The sequence below is a fragment of the Astyanax mexicanus genome, chromosome 24, assembly GCF_023375975.1.
Source record: "Astyanax mexicanus isolate ESR-SI-001 chromosome 24, AstMex3_surface, whole genome shotgun sequence".
NCBI lineage: Eukaryota > Metazoa > Chordata > Actinopteri > Characiformes > Acestrorhamphidae > Astyanax > Astyanax mexicanus.
Window position 1 is genome coordinate 22,989,082 of NC_064431.1, and position 21,768 is coordinate 23,010,849.

The following is a 21,768-nucleotide window of genomic DNA, read 5'->3' on the forward strand; positions in this document are numbered from 1 at the left end:
ATAAAAAGATATAATTTGATTTTAGAAGTGTGGGTCTTTATATATAAACTGCTATAATAGTAATTATAGTTATTATTTCTCTTTAAAGAGAAATAATGCAGTTCATTAAAGAATGGTGTCACTGTGTTCGCTGTTGTGTGTAATATCATGTCCGGGTTCATGCTGTGCAGTCATGCTTGTGAGTTTTAAGTGTTACCATGACATTTAAGTCTCAATGGCTCTGTGCTCGTTAAATCCTGACTGTCAGCTCCGCACCTCCACCGGCTCGGCTGTGTCTTAGCTCGGCTCTGTTAATGATGAAGGGTCCGGCGCTGGGGTACTAAGTGTCTCATAAAAGGTCATCTCCTCTACTTCTCACAGCATCAGTCAGAGTCATTATCCATGTGCTCAGCCAGTACTTCACACAGTACTACACACAGAGCTTCACACAGCTATCAGTACGCCACATGTTTCCCCACACACACACAGTTCAGAGACAGGAAACCTTTATCAAACAGACCGCTGTGACGCCATGCTCGTAAACTATTCGTACACTGTGCTCTGAATCGTACACTGTGCTCTGAATCGTACACTGTGCTCTGAATGGTACACTGTGCTCTGAATGGTACACTGTGCTCAGAATCGTACACTGTGCTCTGAATCGTACACTGTGCTCAGAATCGTACACTGTGCTCTGAATCGTACACTGTGCTCAGACTCGTACACTATGTTTAGAATCGTACACTGTGCTCAGAATCATACACTGTGTTCTGAATCGTACACTGTGCTCAGAATCATACACTGTGTTAAGAATTGTACACTGTGCCCAGAATCATACACTGTGTACGATTCTGAACACATTATACTCTCCTAACACTTCTACCCTACAAAAAATGATTTTGTGTTTTAGTCAGAAGAAGTAATATTATCAAGTTGAGTGAACGTACCAGCCAGTACTACTCAGTAAAATGAGCTCACAGAACTTCAACCTGAAAATTTAAAAAATGCTTGTTGATCTAATGAAAAAATGTGATTTCAACCAACTTTTAGTATACTACACATGTGCCAAGGCTCTTTCATCAGTGTTGGTTAATACAGCTCACCTATAGGCTGCTGGCACCATATATTTGCATATTGGGTGTGGCCTCTCCCTTGCTTACCATCTTTGTTGTCTGTTGCCCAAAGCTATTGCTAGCTTTCAGTATTGTAGGCTGTAAGAGCAAGTTACTTTTATGTTGTGTTCCTAGTGTTCACAGTATGTTGGTTTGGTGTTTTGGTATTGGCAGTTTATTTTTGAATCTGCTAAGTATGTTGCAAAAAACAATGTATGTTTGTATTTCTAAATATACTAAAGTTCATTAAGCCCACTGTATTTAAAAAAGAAGTGGAGTTAATTAAACTGTTGTTTTGTGAACAAAACTGAAGTCTAGTAAGCTTAAGTGGTTCATGTTATCATCTAGCTTTAGCTCAATTCACTTGAATAAACTTCAAATTGTATATATTTACTTAACTGAGTCAAATCAAAATGATAATTGATTGAGTTAATTTGGGCCACTGTTTTTTTAGTGCTTCTTTCCTGCTTTATCCAAGTATTGCCCTTTGGCCTCCTAAAAATGTTAAAATCCATAAACTTCTATGTTCTCTACTGCTAAATGTACATCCTTATTTAAGTAAGTCGCTTTGGATACAAGCGTGCGCTAAATGTACTGTATTGTAATGTAATGTTATTTAGTGTTATTAAAAAAAATCTATAAATAACCATACTAGTCCAGTGTTTGAGGAACTGGTTCAGTGTCCAGAATCGGTTCAGTTTGTCTGAGGAATCGGTTGATCAGAGTCGGTGGGGAGTGATCAGTAGTGGTGAAAATCTCTCAGGCAGCGCTGCGGTTCAGTTCGCTGGAACTTCAGGAACTTCAGGTGTTCACTCCTCGGATGAAGGCGCCGAGTGTCCGCGCGCTCGTGCTCGTGCTCTGCGTGCTCGCCTACCTGCTGGCGGGAGCCGCCGTGTTCGAGGCGCTCGAGGCGGAGAGCGAGCGCTACGGGGGGCGCAGGGTGGAGCGGAGATGCGCTGAGATGAGGCAGAAGTACGGATTTACGGAGGAGGATTACCGCGCGCTGGAGCGCGTGCTGCTCCGGTCCAGCCCTCACCGAGCCGGGCGGCAGTGGAGCTTCCCCGGCTCCTTCTATTTCTCCCTCACCGTCATTACCACCATAGGTGAGTGCTAGCGCGCGCCCTGTACACGTTTTTAATTAAAAAGATTTTAATTTATGGATGAGATTTTTTTTTATTGTTAAAGTGGTAGGTTATTTTTTCTGTTAATGTTTTCTTCTTTTGTTGTTTTTAGTTATTACTTATTATTTTTTTAACTCCTTTATATTCTTAGTTTTATTTATATTTATTTAATCTGTTTTTCATCTGCATTTTCAGCATTTTTATTACCTTTGATTTTCTATGATTTTGTGATTCCCACTAAATGCGTATCTTTATGTGTTTTATATTTTATTTTAAATAGGTCTTATTATAATGCTTTTTTTTTTCTTTTTTTGACAATCCCTTCCCTATGTATTGACTCGGCTACATTGTATATGAGGGCCATCCCTCAATGTACTCCGAGTTTAAATAAAGGTTGATTGATTGCTTGATTGATTGATTGTTTCAGGATTCCTTCTCTAGTACAGCACTCTAAAAAGTGATTTTGTGTTTTAGTCAGAAGAACTAATATTATCAAGTTGAGTGAAGCTACCGGCCAGAACAACTTGAAATAAAATGAATTCAGAGAACCTCAACCTTAAAACTTAAAAATGTCTGTTGAGCCAATGAAAAAAATGTGATTTTTACCAACTTTTAGTATAATGCAGGTGTCAATGTTCAGTATAGCTTTCCCATTGGCTCCTCGCATTATATATTTGCATACTGAGGTGTGGCCGCTCCCTAACTTACCCTCTTTGTGGTCTCTGTTGCACAAAGCTACCTTGTTCTAGGCATGCGTTTGTTTTTTATGTTTGCAAATTTGCAGGTGTTGTTGTTATAGGCTGTAAGAACAAATTAAGTAGCATAATTAATTAATAATTAACTTAATTAAAAGCATTTTTTATAAATTGTCTTTATTGTTTATCATAAATAACTTTTTGGGTTAAATAAATATTTGACTCAAATAATAGTTCTACTTTAAGCCAGAGGTTCTTACATTACATTAGTCCACTCCTTCTGGAGTTTTTCTGTCAGTCAGTCTCGCATTCTTCCCATTGGTTTCGATCACCACAATTAAATGTAAAGGGCGTGGCCTCCTCCACCATCATCTTGAAGTTGTTTACCTCAGGTTACCTTCTCTTAGCTAGCAAGCAAAGGTTTTATCAATCAATATTAAGTTTGTTATCAGTCTTTTTTTCTTCTTTATTTTAAATATTTGTTGTTGCTTGTGTAAAATAATATATGTTGGTTAATTTTTAAACGCAATGTTAGATTCTAGCAAATCTTAAATATATGTAAAAAAAATAAAATTTATGTAGGTGTAAAAAACCTTTTTTTTTAGGTTGGTCCAAAGTATCTTTTTTCTGTGTAGTACACATACATAGTCATGTATGTTATTGTTGGTTCTGTATGTTTAAGCTTGTCAACAAATGCATGTGTAAAGTGGATATTCAGTAGTGGCTCAAAGTGTGAATTACACTTCCATGTTGTTGGTGGAGTCCTAAATTGAAAAAGAAATATGTTATAACTGTGGTGTTCATTTCTGATGCTCAGTTTTTTGCTATGTGTCCACAGGTTATGGCCATTCATATCCTCGAACAGAAGCTGGGAAAGTCTTCTGCATGCTCTATGCTCTCCTGGGCATTCCGCTAACTCTTGTCATGTTCCAGAGCACTGGTGAACGCATGAACATGCTCTTCCGCTCTGTGATGGACAGAACAGGCCGGTGCCTAGGTCTGCTTAAGACTGACGTATCCATGTGGCACATGGTTTTCGTGGGCTTCCTGACCTGCTTGAGTACACTGTGTGTGGGGGCAGCAGCCTTCTCGCATTTTGAGGGCTGGAGCTTTTTCCATTCCTGTTATTATTGCTTCATCACCCTCACCACCATTGGGTTCGGGGACTTCGTCGCTCTGCAGAAGAAGGGAGATCTGGAGCAGAAGCTCCTGTACGTGGTCTTCACCTTCACGTACATCCTCGTTGGGTTGAGCGTGATTGGTGCGTTCATGAACCTCGTGGTGCTGCGGTTCCTCACCGTAAGTTCTGGGGAAGACACCAACAGTGATGTAGTGAGTGGTCAAGAGAAGGTCCAAGCGGAACCTCAGAGAGGAGCCCATCTGATGCCGATCATGGCTAGTGTGGAGAATGAACACAGCAGCCACAGCACCATCTCCCTGCCAATGGCCGGAGGAAACAGCTGCACCAACCTCATCGCCTCTTATTGCGAAGAACGTATTGACTTCAATATGAGAACCAGACCTTCCAAACTTCCTCGGTTTCGGCTCAGCTCGCTCTGTTCCTGGATCTGTTATGGACTGAAGGCCTGTGATAGCTTCAGTTTTAAAACATCAGTATCTGAAAACAATGAATGCCATTCAAATCCAGTCTTCTACAACTCTGTCTCCTACAGGGTAGACCGGTCATCATACTGTGGGTCTGGAGGCAGCTCAGCTCTGAGTTCTCGTAACGGACTTCTGATTCCTGATTGTGATAATAGATATTTTACAAGAAGAAAATCTGTATAAAGTAAAAACAAATAATAAAGTTGAACATAAAAAGTCTTGTTTTTGTTTTATACAGCTTTCCCATAGGCTCCTGGCACCATATATTTGCATATTGGGTGTGGCCTTTCTCTTACTTACCATATTTGTGTTGTCTGTTGCCTAAAGCTACTTTGTACTTGGCAGGCATTAATATATGTGTTGTTTGCCAGGTCTCAGTGTTGTGGGCTGTAAGAGCAGTTTATCTTTTTTTATGTGTTTAGTTGGCTTAGAGCTACACTGGCAGTTATTTACAAATATGTGTAATATTTTGGGAATACTAATATATATACAACTCGGGGGAAAATAATACGTGACCACTTAAAATAGTGAGTTTCTTTTATTTTTACAAATTAGGAACATCTGGAATATAATCAAGAGGAAGATTAGTAATCTCAAGCCATCAACCAACTGCTTTAATTTTTGCACCAGGAGTGGCATGAAGTTATCCAAAAGCAGTGTGTAAGGCTGGTGGAGGAGAAGAACATGCCAAGATGCATGAAAACTGATAAAAAACCAGGGTCATTTCACCAAATATTGATTTCTGACCTCTTAAACTTTATGACGATGAGCTTAAAGTAAAGTGATTTTTGTTAACACAACAACTGACAAATATTGTGTGCTTAAAGAAAAAAAAAAAAAAATTTATTTATATATATAAAAAAATATATATATAAAAAAAAAAAAAAAAAAATATATATATATATATATATATATATATATATATATATATATATATATATATATATATATATATATATATATATATATATATATATATATATATATATATACACTCAACCACTACATTCAAGTTTCATCACTAGTTAAGAGAAGGTGCCCTGAGGTGAACAACTTCACAATGATGGTGAGGGAGGTTACGCTCTTTACGTGTAATAGTGGTGACGGGAACCAATGGGAAGAGTGTGAGACTGACTGACAGAAAAACTCCAGGAGGAGTGATCTGATGTGATGTCATAACCTCTGGCTTAAAGTAGAACTATTATGTGAGTCAAATTATTTATTTGAAGTTGTTTTAATGGGGAATGGATTTGCTTTTATTCAAACTATATACTAAAAAAAAAACCTATAATAAAAAATATAGGTTTTATCTGGAAATCATAATTTTTAATTTTAAAAACATAAAAATGTGCTTTAAATCAATGTCAGGTCCTGTCATTTTTTTTAGTGTGAAAGACAGCAGCTTTGTTCTGCAGTTTGTTTTTTTAGTGTAATTTGCTCCTGGATTTTTTTTAGCAGAACTCTGCACTGGCTAAGTGAAACTGAAATATAAAGCTGCCTATATCCTGCTCGTATGGGAAGGTATGGAAAAGTTATACTTATAACAAAAAGTGCTGTTGTTCAACAGTTTGAACCAATATAGTTCATGTGTTGTCTGCTCAACTTCATTTAATCTGTCTTAGTTAAAATTTTAGGCCTGCAGCCAATTCTAAGGGAAACTGAAATATAAAGCTGCCTAAATCTTGCTCGTATGGGAAGGTATGGAAAATATATATTTTAAAAAGTGCCATTTTTCTTACATTTTTTCTTACTTTCTTACTTTTATTTGATTACAAACAGTTTGAACACAATATAGTTAATGTGTTGCTTGCTGAACTTTTAAAACATTTAATGTCTTAGTACATATTTTAAGCCTGCAGTCTATTCCAAAAAAGTTGGATTGGGTTGATAATATAAAGTATTTCTATATAATAAAATATGTGCAGAAATGTGAATGCCGTACTCACTTTAGTTGAAAACTGTATATGCTTCGTATCTTTAACTAAACACCCAACCTACATCAAATATATTTATATACTGCTTTTTAAAAAATGGGATTAGTTTTTACTGAAATTAGAAGAACAGAGAAAAGGTGAATACATCAATATATTATTTAACACCCCAAAAACACAACTAATAAACTAAAAAACTAGCAAACACCTCCGTCAAGCCTATATACAAAACTTTCCTTGCTAGCTAAGAGAAGGTACCCGGAGGGGAACAACTTCACAATGATGGTGAGGGAGGCCATGCCCTTCACATGTAATAGTGGTAACCAGAACCAAGGGGAGGACTGTGAGAATGACTGGCAGAAAACATCATTTAAAGTAGAATTATTATGTAAGTCAAATTATTTAAGTTGTTTTAATGGGGAATTAATTTTTTTTTTTAAATAATTTGTTCCTTTTCTTTAAAATCAGAGCTCTCTGCACTGACTAAAGGAAACTGAAGTATGAAGCTGCCTCAATCCTGCTCATATGGGAAGGTATGGAAAATGTATATTTTAAAAAGTATTGTTTTTATTACATTTTCTTTGACTTTTGTTTGATTACAAACAGTTTGAACCCAATATAGTTCATGTGTTGAACTTTTTGAACATTTAATCTGTCATAATACATTTTTAGGTCTACAGCCCATTCCAAAAAAAAGTTGGATTGGATTGACAAAAGAAGTATTTCTATGTATTAAACATTTTACACACAATGATGGTGAGGGAGGTCACGCCCTTTATGTGTGATAGTGGTAACGAGAACCAATGGGAAGAGTGTGAGACTGACTCACAGAAAAACTCCAGGAGGATCGATCATATCTGATCTGATCTGATCAGATCTGATGTCTCTGTCTCTGGCTTAAAGTAGAAATTTTATTTATTTATTTATTTATTTTAAGTTGGTTTTTATTTTAAGTGCATATTTTGGGCTTGCAGCCAATTCCAAAAAAGTTGGTATGGGACAAGTTAGGGTTAGAGTTAATAATGAGGTTAAAAAGCTAAATAATAAAAAAATTCAAATATTTGTTATCAACAAACTATGGTAAACTGGGCGTTGAGTCTAGAGAAGTACATTAAGATCTTAGAGCAACATATGTGATCTATAAAACGACATCTCATCTATTCCATAGATAGGATTTCTTTTTTCCAACAAGACAATGCAAACCCATATGCTGCATACATTACATTACACATCACAAATGCATGATTGCTGAAGAAGAGAAGAGGTATATGGGTACTGGACTGGTCTGACTGCATCAGTCCTGTCTTGTCATCAGTAGAGAATGTGTGGAAAAATGTGACAGTCGTGTTTGGAGGATGAGTGATGATTCCATATTCAGTATTAGCGGACACATTACTTTGACTAATGAGCATAAAAGAACACTTACGGTCCCTGACTCACATCTGTATCTGTACACACACACTCACTCTTGAGGCTCTCAAGAACCTGTTTAATTTGTTGATGCTGCTCTCTCTGATTGACTCGTACGCTGAAGTGGTGTGCACCCATCAGCCCGGCAGGAGTGCTATATGTTTGAGATGAAGTACGGGGTGAATGTCACGATGATGGCAATCTTCTACATTTGATCTCTGCATCTTGTGTTTAATAAAGAAGGCTATTTGCATAGAGTAGTTCTCCTTAGTTGCAGTGCTGCTTCACTGCTTATTGCATTTTCCTCTGTACAGTGATGTCAGTAACGCGTTACTTAGTAACTTAGTACTCTAATCTGACTCTTTTTTTCAGTAACGAGTAATCTAACGCGTTACTATTTCCAATGCAGTAATCAGATTAAAGTTACTTATCCAAGTCACTGTGCGTCTCTCTCTCTCTCTCTCTCTCACTCTCACTCTCACTCTCACTCTCACTCTCACTCTCACTCTCTCTCTCTCTCTCTCTCTCTCTCTCTCACACACACACACCGCGTAATCCATAAAGTAACTAAGTTTTTAAGGAGTAATCAGTAATCGGATTACTTTTTCAAAGTAACTATACCATCACTGCTCTAGGCTGTGTCATATATGCTTATCAGTTTAACCCTCTATTGTTTCCTAGGCTTGTAGAGCTGATGTCAAGTAGGATTTTCTGGTATGAGAGAGGCAGTCAGACAGCTTGTCTTTCTTAAAGTTTTTCTGAATTCGTTTTTTTTCCGTTATGATCAACAGGAAGCCAGGTATGCGCCGGTCGCTGTCGACGTCCAGCAGGGATGAAATTATTCGCTGGTTTAAAGAGGAGCAGACCCTCAGAGTTTGTTTACAGCAAGGCGAGAGTCGAGTTGCCCCCTGGTTTCATGGTGAGTTCAAAGTGTGGGCCATCTGTGAGCTTTAATCCAAGAAAAACCTCTCTCTCTCTGTCTAAGTGTTCTGCTTATAATTACTGGGTTTGTTATTATTATTATTTCAAAGGATTAATGCTATTTCTTTATATGTGTTTGCAATATTACTAACATAATAAATAATTATCTTACAGTCAATAAATTGAAATACGTGATTAAACGTTTTTGATTTGAGCTTTCTCTTTGTACACAGGTATTATTACTCGTGAGGAGGCGGAGGATTTGCTGAAGTCAGGCAGCGCTGGAAGCTTCCTGGTCCGTGTTAGCGAGAGGATCTTTGGATATGTTCTTTCTTACAGAACATAGTCTATGACTCCTGCAAGTTTGGGCAAATTTCACTGTATTGTTTATTTTATTTATTTTTATTTATGTTTTAAATTAAATTTCTCATGATTTTCCCATAATGCCAAAACAGGTCCACTACCATTTGAAAGAGTCTGTCCTAGGCTATCACCTCTGCAAGTTTGGGCAAATTTCATGCTTAAAATTAAATTTCTCATGATTTTCCTATAATGCCAAAACAGGTCCATGACCATTTGAAGAGTCTGTCCTAGACTATGACTCCTGTAAGTTTGGGCAAATTTCACTGTATTGTTTATTTTATATTAATTTTTTTTTTTTTTTACTCATGCTTAAAATTAAATTTCTCATGATTTTCCCATAATGCCAAAACAGGTCGATGACCATTTGAAAGAGTACAACATAGGCTATCACCTCTGCAAGTTTGGGCAAATTTTACTGTATTGATTATTTTATAATAATTTAATTTTTTTTTATTTATGCTTAAAATATTTTTTTTTCATGATTTTCCCATAATGCCAAAACAGATCCATGACCGTTTGAAAGAGTCTGTCCTAGGCTATGACAAGTTGTACTGTTTTGTTTATTTTATCTTATCTTCATTTTGTTATATTCTATTTTTATTGTATTATTTTATTTTGTTGTCTTACTTTATTTATATATCTATTTTAACAACAGCTCTTGGGTGTAAACTGAATCGTGAGATCACAATTTCGTTCCACCTCATGAACCACATGTGATACGAATGACAGTAAAATCTCCTTGAATCCTTGAAAACAGGTCCAGTACCATTTGAAAGAGTCTGTCCTAGGCTATCACCTCTGCAGGTTTGGGCAAATTTCACTGTTTTGTTTATTTTTAATACTTGCTAGTATCAGATGTAAATTCATTCTCCAATAAGCCATCACAGGGCCACTGTGAGGCAGTCCTATCAGTTCCTCAGGCTATCAGCACTGCGTATTTCTGCAGGTTTCACTATAGATAGCCCCTTGCACTTGAGGTATTGGATTTAAGGTGATGGTTTTAAACTCACACCCCCTGTTTCTAGCAACGGTGTCTTTAACAGGTGATTTCTAGACTAGACTGTTTAGAAATATGCTGAGCAGTTTAATGGTGGAACAGTTAAGTGGACCTTTTTGTTTTATTTGTTTTGGCATTATTGGAAAATCATGAGAATTTTCATTTAAAGCATGGATTAAAAATTAATAATAATATAAAATAAACAATACAGTAAAATCTATCCAAACTTTCAGTGTTCATAGCCTAGGACAGACTCTTTCAAATGGTAGTGGACCTGGTTTGGCATTATGGGAAAATCATGAGAAATTTAATTTTAAGCATGAATAATAAAAAACAAATTATATAAAATAAACAATACAGTGAAATTTGCCCAAACTTGCAGGAGTCATAGGCTAGAAAATACTCTTTCAAATGGCAGTGAAACTGTTTTGGCATTATGGGAAAATCATGAGAAATTTAATTTTAAGCATGAATAAAAAATAAAAAAATTGATACAAAATAAACAATACAGTGAAATTTGCCCAAACTTGCAGGATTCATAGCCTATGTTGCACTCTTTCAAATGGTCATGGACCTGTTTTGGCATTATGGGAAAATCAGTAGTAATTTAATTTTAAACATGAATAAAAAATAAAAATAAAATAATATAAAATAAACAATACAGTGAAATTTGCCCAAACTTGCAGGAGTCATAGCCTATGTTGTACTCTTTCAAATTGTAGTGGAACTGTTTTGGCATTATGGGAAAATCATGAGAAATTTAATTTTAAACATGAATAAAAAAATAAAACAAATGAATATAAAATAAACAATACAGTGAAATTTGCCCAAACTTGCAGGAGTCATAGCCTATGTTTTACTCTTTCAAATGGTCATGGACCTGTTTTGGCATTATGGGAAAATCATGAGTAATTTAATTTTAAACATGAATAAAAAAAAAAAAAAAAAAAAAAATATATATATATATATATATATATATATATATATATATATATATATATATATATATATATATATGTATATATATAAAATAAACAATACAGTGAAATTTGCCCAAACGTGCAGGAGTCATAGCCTATGTTTTACTCTTTCAAATTGTAGTGGAACTGTTTTGGCATTATAAGAAAATCATGAGAAATTAAATTTTAAACATGAATAAAAAAAAAATAATAATAATATAAAATAAACAATACAGTGAAATATGCCCAAACTTGCAGAGGTGATAGCCTAGGACAGACTCTTTCAAATGGTAGTGGACCTGTTTTGGCATTATGGGAAAATCATGAGAAAATTTATTTTAAGCATGAATAAAAATAAACAATACAGTGACATTTGCCAAAACTTGCAGGAGTCAGGTTGGACTCTTTCAAATGGTCATTGATCTGTTTTGGCATTATGGAAAAATCATGAGAAATTTAATTTTAAACATGCATACATTTTTTTTTAATATAAAATAAACAATACAGTGCAATTTACCCAAATTTGCAGAGGTAATAGTCTAGGATGGACTCTTTTAAGAGGTACTGGATCTGTTTTGGCCTTTTGGGAAACTCATGAGAAATTTAATTTGAAGCATGGATTGAATAAGTAATATTAATATAAAACGCTCTCTCTCTCTCTCTCTTAAAAACCGATGGGATTGTTATGGTATTATATCAAATAGATAATGTACTGCACTAAATCTACAGTGAGGTGAGTTATTTTAATCCGTTTTCTTCTCGTTTCTGGGCTTAATGTATGTCTGAATTAATATAACCGACTGAAACGTGTCTGTCTCTCTCTGTGTTTTTTAGCGTGCTCTCCTTATGCGCGTCTGTTTACCGTAAAATCGCGCGTATACGCGCATCAAAGTTTAAAGCGCGGATGACTTGACTAGGAATTTCCGAAGCGCGGATAGCTTGACTCCGGTAAACACCAGCATAGATGTACTCCTTAATAACCGCCCACATCTTCCCCAAGGTACACAATAAGACACTTCAGCAGACACAGCCGGCCCATCGGGAATCCTCACGAATCTCCCGATTAGCCACTCCGGGCCTGGACACACTGACAAAGTTGTAATTAACTGATTTCCAATTTCCAGTCTTCATTATTCATCTTTTAATAATGCTTTTTCCGCCCAATTCCTTTGGAGGGGAGTGCAGACATATGCTCTCAGTCTTCAAACTGATTGGGCATAAAAAAGGCCACTGCAAATTACATATTTCTTTATTTGTGGATTTCATGCATCTGTTTGCCAGTATTCATGCCCTTAGTGCTGTCATTATCAGCCAGCATTGGCAGAGCAGCCAAAAAATATTGAGGGCATGTGTGCTGTTTGACAAAAAGGTTAATTTATATAAAATAAAAAAACACTTTTTTTTTTAGATTTTATATAACATTTTATTATTTTATTGTTTATTCTATTATAATTCTGGTCTAAGTGATTCCTAAATGGCCAGTGAGTTTATTTAACTGCGACTGAGTGAATACAGCCCAAACCCAAGGTGTGTTAAAAACAGTTTTTTTAGTCCGGTGTTCTGTCGAATTTTGCTACCCATCGATACATGCTTCCCAAAGGTACTGCGCATGCGCCGACCTACACAATTTAATTCTTTCTCGTGTTTTATGTATAATTAATCTGGTTTAGGGGGTGGGGGTTATGTGCATTAAACAACCTGGACGCACTATCATTGCACAGAAGTGTAAATGGAAACTAAAAATTACACTTATTATCATAAATAAATACAAAAGCAGTTTGTAATGAGCTATATTCACTATAACTTTGCCATGGTACAATGAATTATGCACTCCAAATCTAATAACGTACATCTACTGGAATATCACTGGGTACATGCCCTAAAATAGTGCTTCTTTTGTATTTTTACAGTTAAATATTCATTGGGGCAGCACGGTTCGACAAGGTAGCAGAATTCGACAGAACACCGGCCCTCTTTCTCCAGTCCAGCTCCGCCCGCCCTCTCCTCAACAGACTTTTGGAAGAAACCAAAGTCACTGGAAAAGAGGGGGAGATCTGAGATTTTGAGGCATGATATTTAATATAATTAAAATAATATATTTCACCGTTCCTATTAAATTATGATTATTTACGTTTTTGTCTCACGTTTTAATACAATATAACATATAATGAATATATTAAAACACAAATTAAAAACCTTTCGGGCAACAAAAAACCCCCGAGCCTAGTTTTGAATGGTCGTGGCTCCACTCCACTGAATCAGTAGCCACAAGAAAGACGTCCTTTTCTCCGGGAGCTGCAGGGGGACTGCAGGAGTCCAAAGCCTCGCTGTGTTTTATGGGGAACAGTTATTAATATTGGGTCAAATAATCCAGTATTTCTTCACTCTGGTGCTGAAGGTCCGCTGCGCTGCTTTTTACTGTGTTTCCCCTTTACTCTGTTTTTATTTAAAGCCCTCAGTCTTAAAACAGCGGCACTAGCGGGCCTCCAGCGGGCCTTCAGCACCGATAGTGATTATTACCCTGCCGGATTAGATTAGAGCAGCGCGGCGGAGCTCTGTAAGTCCCGGTGAGTAATTTAGTTAGCTGACTGTTTCAGCTCTCGGTGAAGCGCGGTCTTATTATGATACTTAAACGGCGCTGGGTGTTTGTTTTGTTTCTGAACGAGCAGGTGCTGCTGCAGGTAATCGAGCTAACTGTAGCTAATTAGCTTAGCCAGCCATCCTCCACTCGCTAGCTCGCTAACGTTAGCTATCTTACAGCGTTATTCGCCATTAACACGCTTTAAATAGTCTTACCACTATTTAAAGACTATTTAAAGCGTGTTAATGGCGAATAACGCTGTAAGATAGCTAACGTTAACGAGCTAGCGAGTGGAGCATGGCTGGCTAAGCTAATTAGCTTCAGTTAGCTCAGCCGGCTAAGCTAATTAGCTACAGTTAGCTCGATTACCTGCAGCAGCACCTGCTTGTTCAGAAACAAAACAGACACCCAGCGCCGTTTAAGAGCTGATTCACGACCTTCTCACCCAGCACAGGGTGTGTTTTTCTCAATCAGCAGTAGCTTTTAAACCACGCTGTAGTTCAGTAATAAGATCGCGTTTCACCGAGAGCTGAAACAGCCAGTTAGCTAACGGTAGTTAAAATACCTAACAGGCCTGAGAGCTCCTCTCGGTACTCCGGTCTAATTCGGCAGGGTTTTTGTAGATATTTAATTTCTGAATCTTATTAATACTGAATTAAAGTTATGGTAATCTGGCTAATGTTAAAAAGTCAACTAGCTTTTTACCAAAACACTTTTAGTTAATTTATACCTAATTTTAGCGGTGTGTTCCCACAAGACGAATAAAAAAAATAAAAAAAATAAAAAAAATAAAAAAAAGAGGGGGCCGTCTGCGCATGCGCGAAATTTAGCGGCCGTCTGCGCATGCGCCAATATTGGGGGCCGTCTGCGCATGCGCGAAATTTAGCGGCCGTCTGCGCATGCGCGAAATTTAGCGGCCGTCTGCGCATGCGCGAAATTTAGCGGCCGTCTGCGCACGCGCGAAATTTAGCGGCCGTTTGCGCATGCGCGAAATTTAGCGCATGCGCAGACGGCGGCCAATATTCGCGCATGCGCAGACGGCCGCTAAATTTCGCGCATGCGCAGACGGCCGCCAATATTCGCGCATGCGCAGACGGCCCCCTCTTTTTTTTATTTTTTTTATTTTTTTTATTTTTTTTATTCGTCTTGTGGGAACACACCGCTAAAATTAGGTATAAATTAACTAAAAGTGTTTTGGTAAAAAGCTAGTTGACTTTTTAACATTAGCCAGATTACCATAACTTTAATTCAGTATTAATAAGATTCAGAAGTTAAATATCTACAAAAACCCTGCCGGATTAGACCGGAGTCGGTGAAACGCGATCTTATTACTGAACTACAGCGTGGTTTAAAAGCTGCTGCTGATTGAGAAAAACACACCCTGTGCTGGGAGAGAAGGTCGTGAATCAGCTCTTAAACGGCGCTGGGTGTTTGTTTTGTTTCTGAACAAGCAGGTGACGCTGCAACTGGATTTTATAAAGATATGAGAAAAGAATGCTTTCGTCGTGGATTTAACATGAAAAGGTAAGCTGCTGTTATGTTCTGATCTGTGCAGGCAGTTTATGCACTTAACGTAACTCCGTTAGACAACTAACTTACAGAGCTAGCGTTTGTTGTGTCTCCGGCTTAGTTTTCTGCAGTCCATGATTTATTTATTAGCTAAGGTGTTTAGTTTATTTTGACCCCAAACAGCAGCATTCACTGCATTTTGCATACTATTAACTAACCGCGTGAATCCAATGTACGTGCAAGTTAGCGTTAACTTCATCACGAACGAATAACGGATTAGTAAACACACTCTTGTCTTTTTTTTGAATCCTCACAGTTTCTGTCAGAAAACACTGAAAGAAAACTTCTCCTCTGTCTCTGTTTATACAGCGATGGTTTGGGTTTAAAGCTGGGTTTGTTGTGCTGGATATTTGATTAGGAGCAGGAGATTTTATAAGATGTGTGGCTGCATAATTGTGAACTGAGATCGCGGTCTGTGAAGTTACACCCGCAGCTTAACCAGTGACTTTAAAAAACAAATAAACACAGCTGTTACTGGACTTTGTGGGTTTAAAAAAATGAGTTAATTAATTTTAAAAGACTAGGCTACTAATGTTGGCCCTGCTGAGTCCAGCTGATCATCCAGAAATAAACATTACCTATGCTGGTCAAAAGCTATTTAAAGAGCTAACCTCCCAAAGTGTGTTTGTTTGTTTTTTTCTGGTTTTGAGCATTTTTTTAAGGAGGGAGTGTACGTCTGTGCTGCAGTAGAAGAGTGTAATTTTAGAAAAGTTGCTGTATTTGTCTCACTGTCTTAGATAGTATAGACTTTAAACATGTTACTAAAAATTAACACTGGACCGTGTTTTTAAATACTTGCCATTCTGGATGTCCTGAACATTTTCATGCAGGCCTGTGTGTTTTAAAAAATATATTTTTTATGTCGGTTAGTTTTATTTATATAAAGTAAGACCTGTAGATCTACTTTATTGGATAAATTGATACAGCTACCATGAACTGTTATGTTTCTGTTCTGTAAAATCAGGCCCAGTTCCAAAAGACACAACATCCTCAGTGTCCTGGAGCTCCAGCTGAAGCACTGGCCACTCCACCTTCTCCATCCCCACCCAAAAGAGGTTGATGAATATATGTTAATACATTAATAGCTTAATATTATTACTCTATTTATTCTTATTACTGACTTACCGGGGGAACTAATTAAGGGACGGAAACACACACAGAGAAATGTGTTGGCAGTGCTGTTGCTAATTGTACTGAGTGTCTGCAGGGTGCTTATTGTTTCTCAGGTGGTAAATCATGTTTGTTGTTGAATGTGCATTTTTTTCCTTCCCACCTTGTAAAATCCTGCCTTTGCAGTCCACTTTAAAATATTTCCAAACAGAGAGGTGTAATACGCTCTTTCGATCTTACAGCTGCTGTTCACACTGCTAATAAATAAAAAACAAACCCAGTTGATTTTATCGGAGCGCCAGTACCCAAACCCGACTGACTAAAACTTTCAATCGTAACCACCTTACACTTAACGATTGAGATGACACGACCGCAACTCAACTGCAGCTCGACTCTAGCCAGACTCTAGCCGTGATTTTTATCCTGACTCTGGAAATTTGTCTGCAACTGTGAAATCATTGGAAAATCGTTATGTACCTGAACTCTCTTCACCCTTAATGTAGCAGCTACCCACTGAATAACTGTTAGCCTGTTCTATAGCGACTGTAATTTCCTTCTGTCTGTTTCTTACACTCTGTAGGTACTTATATATATATTTTTTATTGAACGTGGCAGCGTGCCGACAATCACAAGTATTGCAAATGTTGGGATAAATTTCAGCCAATTTAACTTTACTTTAATGTGCTCTGTGTACTCTGCAGGTACTTCTAAGGCAGCTAGTTGAAGGCGTGATTGAGGTCCATGCCAGAGGGGTTCTGCACTGTGACATCAAGCCATAGAACATCCTGGTTCAGATGTACAGTTAGGAACCACGCCTTCATCTTCTGTTCTTCTGGTATGGGTTTTCAGTGAACACTACAGGCAGAGAACTGTCTTCGGAGAAGCTACCATTACTGAATAGAGATTCAGGTCAAAAACATTCCTTAACGCTCAGTCACTGTCTCTAATTTACTTTTCAGGACCTTCCTCATGAGTGGTTTACCCATGAGGCCAAATCCTCCACAGTGTTGCAGATAGGAATCATCCTGCTGTGTGTGAGAGGTGACCCTTCAACACCAGCACGGAGATCACCTCAAAGAAGTCTCAGATCATCTCTCCACCATCTGCTCTATGACCCCTGGCTAAGTATACACCACGACACAGCCACCACATCAGGCACACCTCAGTCAGGTACCATATAAAACAATAATAATGATAATTTTAAAAAATCTATATTTTCAATCTCTAGTTTAGAGAGTTCTCTAGTAGAGCTGGGCGATTAATCGATTTTATCGATAAATTCGAATTTATAGTTAAGGACAATGTGTTTTTATGAAAATCGATTTTCTCTGAGTTTTCTTTTTCACCACAGACGCTCCTCTGTGGGCACAGAGTGAGCTCAGCTAGCTCCCTCCATACCTCCCTCCCTCCAGCGCGAGCACCCCCTGCCCCTCACTCCCTCCCTCCCTCCCTTGCACGCACAAACACACACGCACACACACACACACATACACAAAACACATAACACATGACGGCGGAGCTTAAGAGCAACTAGCTCCGTGATCTGGAGTTGGTTCGGTTTTGCGGCATCTTCCAACCGTGTACCAGGTTTTGTATGCACTACAAGTTAAGATGTTTTGCATATTCATGAGAAAAGATCTCATTTTATAGAACACTGGCACTTATTTAAAAGCTTTGTTTTGCAATTCTAGCCCAATAGGGAAAAGTATTTACTTAAGAGCATATAAATTGTACTTGTTTTCTATTGTCTACTTTGTAAGTTTTATCAAAAAAGGGCACCATTTTATTTATTTCTATTTGTTTTTAAGGGTGTGTTTATTTATTTATTTATTTTTTAAGTTTGAGGGTGCATTGTGTCAGTACCTAAACTATGTTGGAGAAAGCTTTCTAAAAGTCACTAGATGTTTACACTAGACTCACTAGACTCACTGTTTACAATAGTTTTTTTTGCTTGTTTCTGGTTGCACTTTAACCACAAATGGAACATTTTAAGTGAAAACAAATTAAATAAGAACTAGTTTTTAACCATTTCTTTATCATCTTTAGTTTGATTTTTAGTAGGGGGAAAAAATCTATTTAAATCGAAAATTGGATTTAATTTCGGCCATATCGCCCAGCTCTATACTCTAGTTTAGAGGTTTTTTTATAAAACACACCTAAGGAAAATAGCAGGTATTAATAAAGCTATTGATTCCATACTTTTAAAAAGGTAATGATTTTCTTTAACTATATAAATGTTTTAATCGTTTTGTGTATTGTATGCTTTTAATTGCTTCCTGTTTTGTATTTGTGTTCATGTACTTAAGGCTTTAATCCTTTTATCTTGATATTGTTTATCTTTTGATGTTTATTAATTACTTAACTGTATTTATCTTTATGTAGTATACTGTTAGTGTTTTAATCCATACACTTTTTGTATATATTTCTTTTATTGCTTAGTTACTTGCTTTATTAATGATTATTGTATTGGTGTTTTAGTCTTATTTTGGGCTAAAAAACATTTAAACATTTGTATTTTAGTGCTTTAATAAATTAATATTGTACTTACCTTTTACTATTTTACTATTAATCTTTCTGTACTTAATTATACATTATTTTTTATTTATTTTTTTTATAAAATTAAAGGCGGGTTTATTAATTGTATGTCTTTATACGGGATTTTATATTTGCATTGTATATATTTTTGTTTCATTTAATGTTTATGCTCTTTGTCTTTTTCAGATTTTTACATTTTAATTTGTGTATTGACCCAAGGAGTATGGGTTCCTCTCAAGGTTTCTATCTCTCTTTGAGAGAATTTTCTTTGCCGCTGTCTCCTTTGTGCTTACTCAAAAGAGGTTTGGACACTTTTTTTTTTTTTTTTTTTAACTGTTCTTAATTTTGTTTGTTTCTTAACTTTGTCAATAAATGTTTTTTTATTGCTATCACTTTTGTCTGTTTATTTGATCACACTATCGCTAAGTTTCTTGAAATGTGTTTATGGAAAAAAAATAATTTTAATATTTTATTAAATGTGGATTTGATGCCCACATTCAACCACTTTTTAACACTTCAACTGAACACTGAAAGAATAAATCAGAAATTATTGATTTATTATTAATGTAATGAATAGAGATGTTCTGAAGTTAAAAGCTGATTATCCCAGGTGTCTCATATTCCCAAAAATGATAAGGTTGATAAGGTCATGTCAGCTCCAAGGACAATTTCAGTTTTGTATTTCAGTGAAAGTTATTCATTTAATTGAATTTATATAAATAATGTATCTGGTAATATACAAAGGCTCTCAGTGTTGTTACACCTTTTTGTCATACTTAAAACCAAAGTGTAATTTTCAACAACTCGCCTCTATGTGATGTTTGACCACTTAGGAATTACACTCACATTACTTCTACAAGTCATGGGATAGTAGGTTTGAGGCTGATCATGAAGTGTTTCCTCAATGTATTGGCCAGTAATTTATTATTGAAGGTTATTCATTCAAATTTATTGTGACTGGTGGTCTGCCTACAATTGTCTGTGCAACTCTGAGAAATATCTATATACAACTTTTAAAACGATTAAAGCTTTGGGATTTACATATGCAAAATTAAGCCCTGCATACAGAAATATACTGATAACTTTCTGATGCTTTAAAAAATAAGAATCAAAGGAATCAAATTCCAAAAGATAAGCATTAGCATTTCAGAAGTACTGTCTGAGCTCAGCATACACACTAGAAAAACAGAGAAAAAAAATCACAGTTCTTACAGTCTGCTTGTCTTACCAGGTTCCATGAGACACTGCAGTATCCCTTTATTCATCCAATAACATAAATTATACATTAATAAAACATCTGTTTTATTAGAAATACTTGTTCAAATAACAAATTAGCACCCACAACTCCAGAGGTTGGAGGACCATAATTTAATATAATTATATATTTAAGTTACATGATTTTGAGCATATTACTACATTATTTTGCCTTTCAAAAAATGCCAAGTGAGCAAATCAAATCTAAAACTTTTTTTTTGTTCCCCCTCTGCATGTGATACATAGAGATCAGTAACATCTTTCAGTAAAAATGGTCTGTAAAAACAATATGAAATTTGAAAAGGAAAAAAATACAAGCTACAAAAAATGTAACTTTCAAAATAAATTCATGGTGATCACTTGATTATGACAGAAATGGACACCTGCTAAAACCACATACCTATCCTTTTGGTTTGAGGTAAATCTGTCTACCACAAACCAAAATATACAATTACAGTAGAGGAATCCTGCTTTAAGATATTTGGCCTCAGATGCATCAGTAGCACTTTACAATTAATTTACATTGTTTAACCATACTTATGTTAGAATGCCTCAACTAATTATTATGACACTAGTTAAGATATTAATTCCTACAAAATGTTAAAACTGATATCGCAATTCATCTTTATTTACAACATTCTTAAGCATTATAATTTAGAAATGTTAAATAATATTTACCACTTAATTACCACTTAATGTTTATTACAGTTGTAAGTACTGTTATTTTTTACCCTGATTGTAAAGAGTTACAGATGCATCAGTAGCTGGGTAGAACAATATGAATATGACTGCTGTCTAAATAAATTAAAAAGACATTTTTTTTACGGCAGCCTCACGCTGACACAGGGTCCCAAGCAGTGATGTTAGTAACGCGTTACTCTAATCTGACTCTTTTTTTCAGTAACGAGTAATCTAACGCGTTACAATTTCCAATGCAGTAATCAGATTAAAGTTACTTATCCAAGTCACTGTGCGTTACTCTCTCTCTCTCTCTCTCTCTCTCTCCACCTTACACACACACACACACACACACTGCGTTTTTCCGCCAGTTCTCGGGCTCCCTATCTCTTTATAAAGGCGGGTTTTCCCGGCCACGTCCCAATTCACTAGCCAGGGCAGCGGTCTGCACAGATCTGATTGGCAGAGAAGAGCGTTTGAAGATTTTACACCACACGTGATTGGTCTGTGAGTTTCCCATGCCGCAGAGTGCGTATACCGTAAAGACAAGAAAAGTTCTGACGCTTTAAATGAACACTGTCAAAATTAAATCCTTCTTAGTAGTTTATCGGTTTGGGTCCGCATTGGACAACGTCTGGGTCCGGACCCGGACCGCAGTCTGCATATATGTGATCCCTGGTCTAGACCATATACACGGTTTTGTTTTATAAAACCCCTCCTTGCTGCCCTGCAGAGAACAACAGGTTCAATATTCAGTTTTACAGTGTTAAATATGTCAGGTCAAGAAAGACTTTCTTTCTTTCTTTTTTTTTTTTTATAAAAACAAGTATTTATGTTCAGTGAAATCAAGAAAGACCATATTTTATTTTTTATAAAAAAAATTATTTATGTTAAGTTAATTCAAGAGAAATGGTCTTTTAATTTTATAAAAATAAATAGTTCAACTTT

General features: G+C 36.4%; 2 protein-coding genes and 1 long non-coding RNA gene across 6 annotated transcripts; all 3 read left to right on the forward strand.

Annotated features, from left to right (window-relative positions):
* Positions 1-1,825: 1,825 nt before the first annotated feature.
* LOC103042480 (potassium channel subfamily K member 15-like) lies at positions 1,826-4,717 on the forward strand. The gene is made up of 2 exons (XM_049471767.1): positions 1,826-2,194; positions 3,746-4,717. The coding sequence occupies exons 1-2, from the start codon at positions 1,912-1,914 to the stop codon at positions 4,693-4,695; spliced, it is 1,233 nt and encodes a 410-aa protein (XP_049327724.1). The 5' UTR covers positions 1,826-1,911; the 3' UTR covers positions 4,696-4,717.
* Positions 4,718-8,430: 3,713 nt separating this feature from the next.
* Positions 8,431-9,142, forward strand: LOC125787489 (SH2 domain-containing protein 4B-like). Its single transcript, XM_049471769.1, has 2 exons — positions 8,431-8,772; positions 9,008-9,142. Exons 1-2 carry the CDS (start codon positions 8,634-8,636, stop codon positions 9,118-9,120), a joined length of 252 nt encoding a protein of 83 aa, XP_049327726.1. The 5' UTR covers positions 8,431-8,633; the 3' UTR covers positions 9,121-9,142.
* Positions 9,143-13,361: 4,219 nt separating this feature from the next.
* LOC125787490 (uncharacterized) lies at positions 13,362-19,378 on the forward strand. 4 transcript variants are annotated; one of them, XR_007429355.1, is made up of 5 exons: positions 13,362-13,762; positions 15,129-15,198; positions 16,208-16,298; positions 17,055-17,188; positions 17,313-19,378. It is a non-coding gene; the product is annotated as an uncharacterized LOC125787490 (long non-coding RNA). The 4 variants fall into 4 exon arrangements; XR_007429357.1 differs by having other exon boundaries at positions 13,363-13,660; positions 17,313-19,377; XR_007429356.1 differs by lacking the exon at positions 13,362-13,762 and having other exon boundaries at positions 14,885-15,198; positions 17,313-17,523; positions 19,075-19,364.
* The last annotated feature ends 2,390 nt before the right edge of the window (positions 19,379-21,768 follow it).

What these genes read in the sequence shown, in the direction of transcription:
- LOC103042480 (XM_049471767.1), top strand. Translation starts at nt 1,912, where the DNA reads ATGAAGGCGCCGAGTGTCCGCGCGCTCGTGCTCGTGCTCTGCGTGCTC. An exon ending in CACCGTCATTACCACCATAG is followed by an intron (nt 2,195 to 3,745) that starts GTGAGTGCTAGC and finishes ATGTGTCCACAG; the next exon opens with GTTATGGCCATTCATATCCT.
- LOC125787489 (XM_049471769.1), top strand. Translation starts at nt 8,634, where the DNA reads ATGATCAACAGGAAGCCAGGTATGCGCCGGTCGCTGTCGACGTCCAGC. An exon ending in AGTTGCCCCCTGGTTTCATG is followed by an intron (nt 8,773 to 9,007) that starts GTGAGTTCAAAG and finishes CTTTGTACACAG; the next exon opens with GTATTATTACTCGTGAGGAG.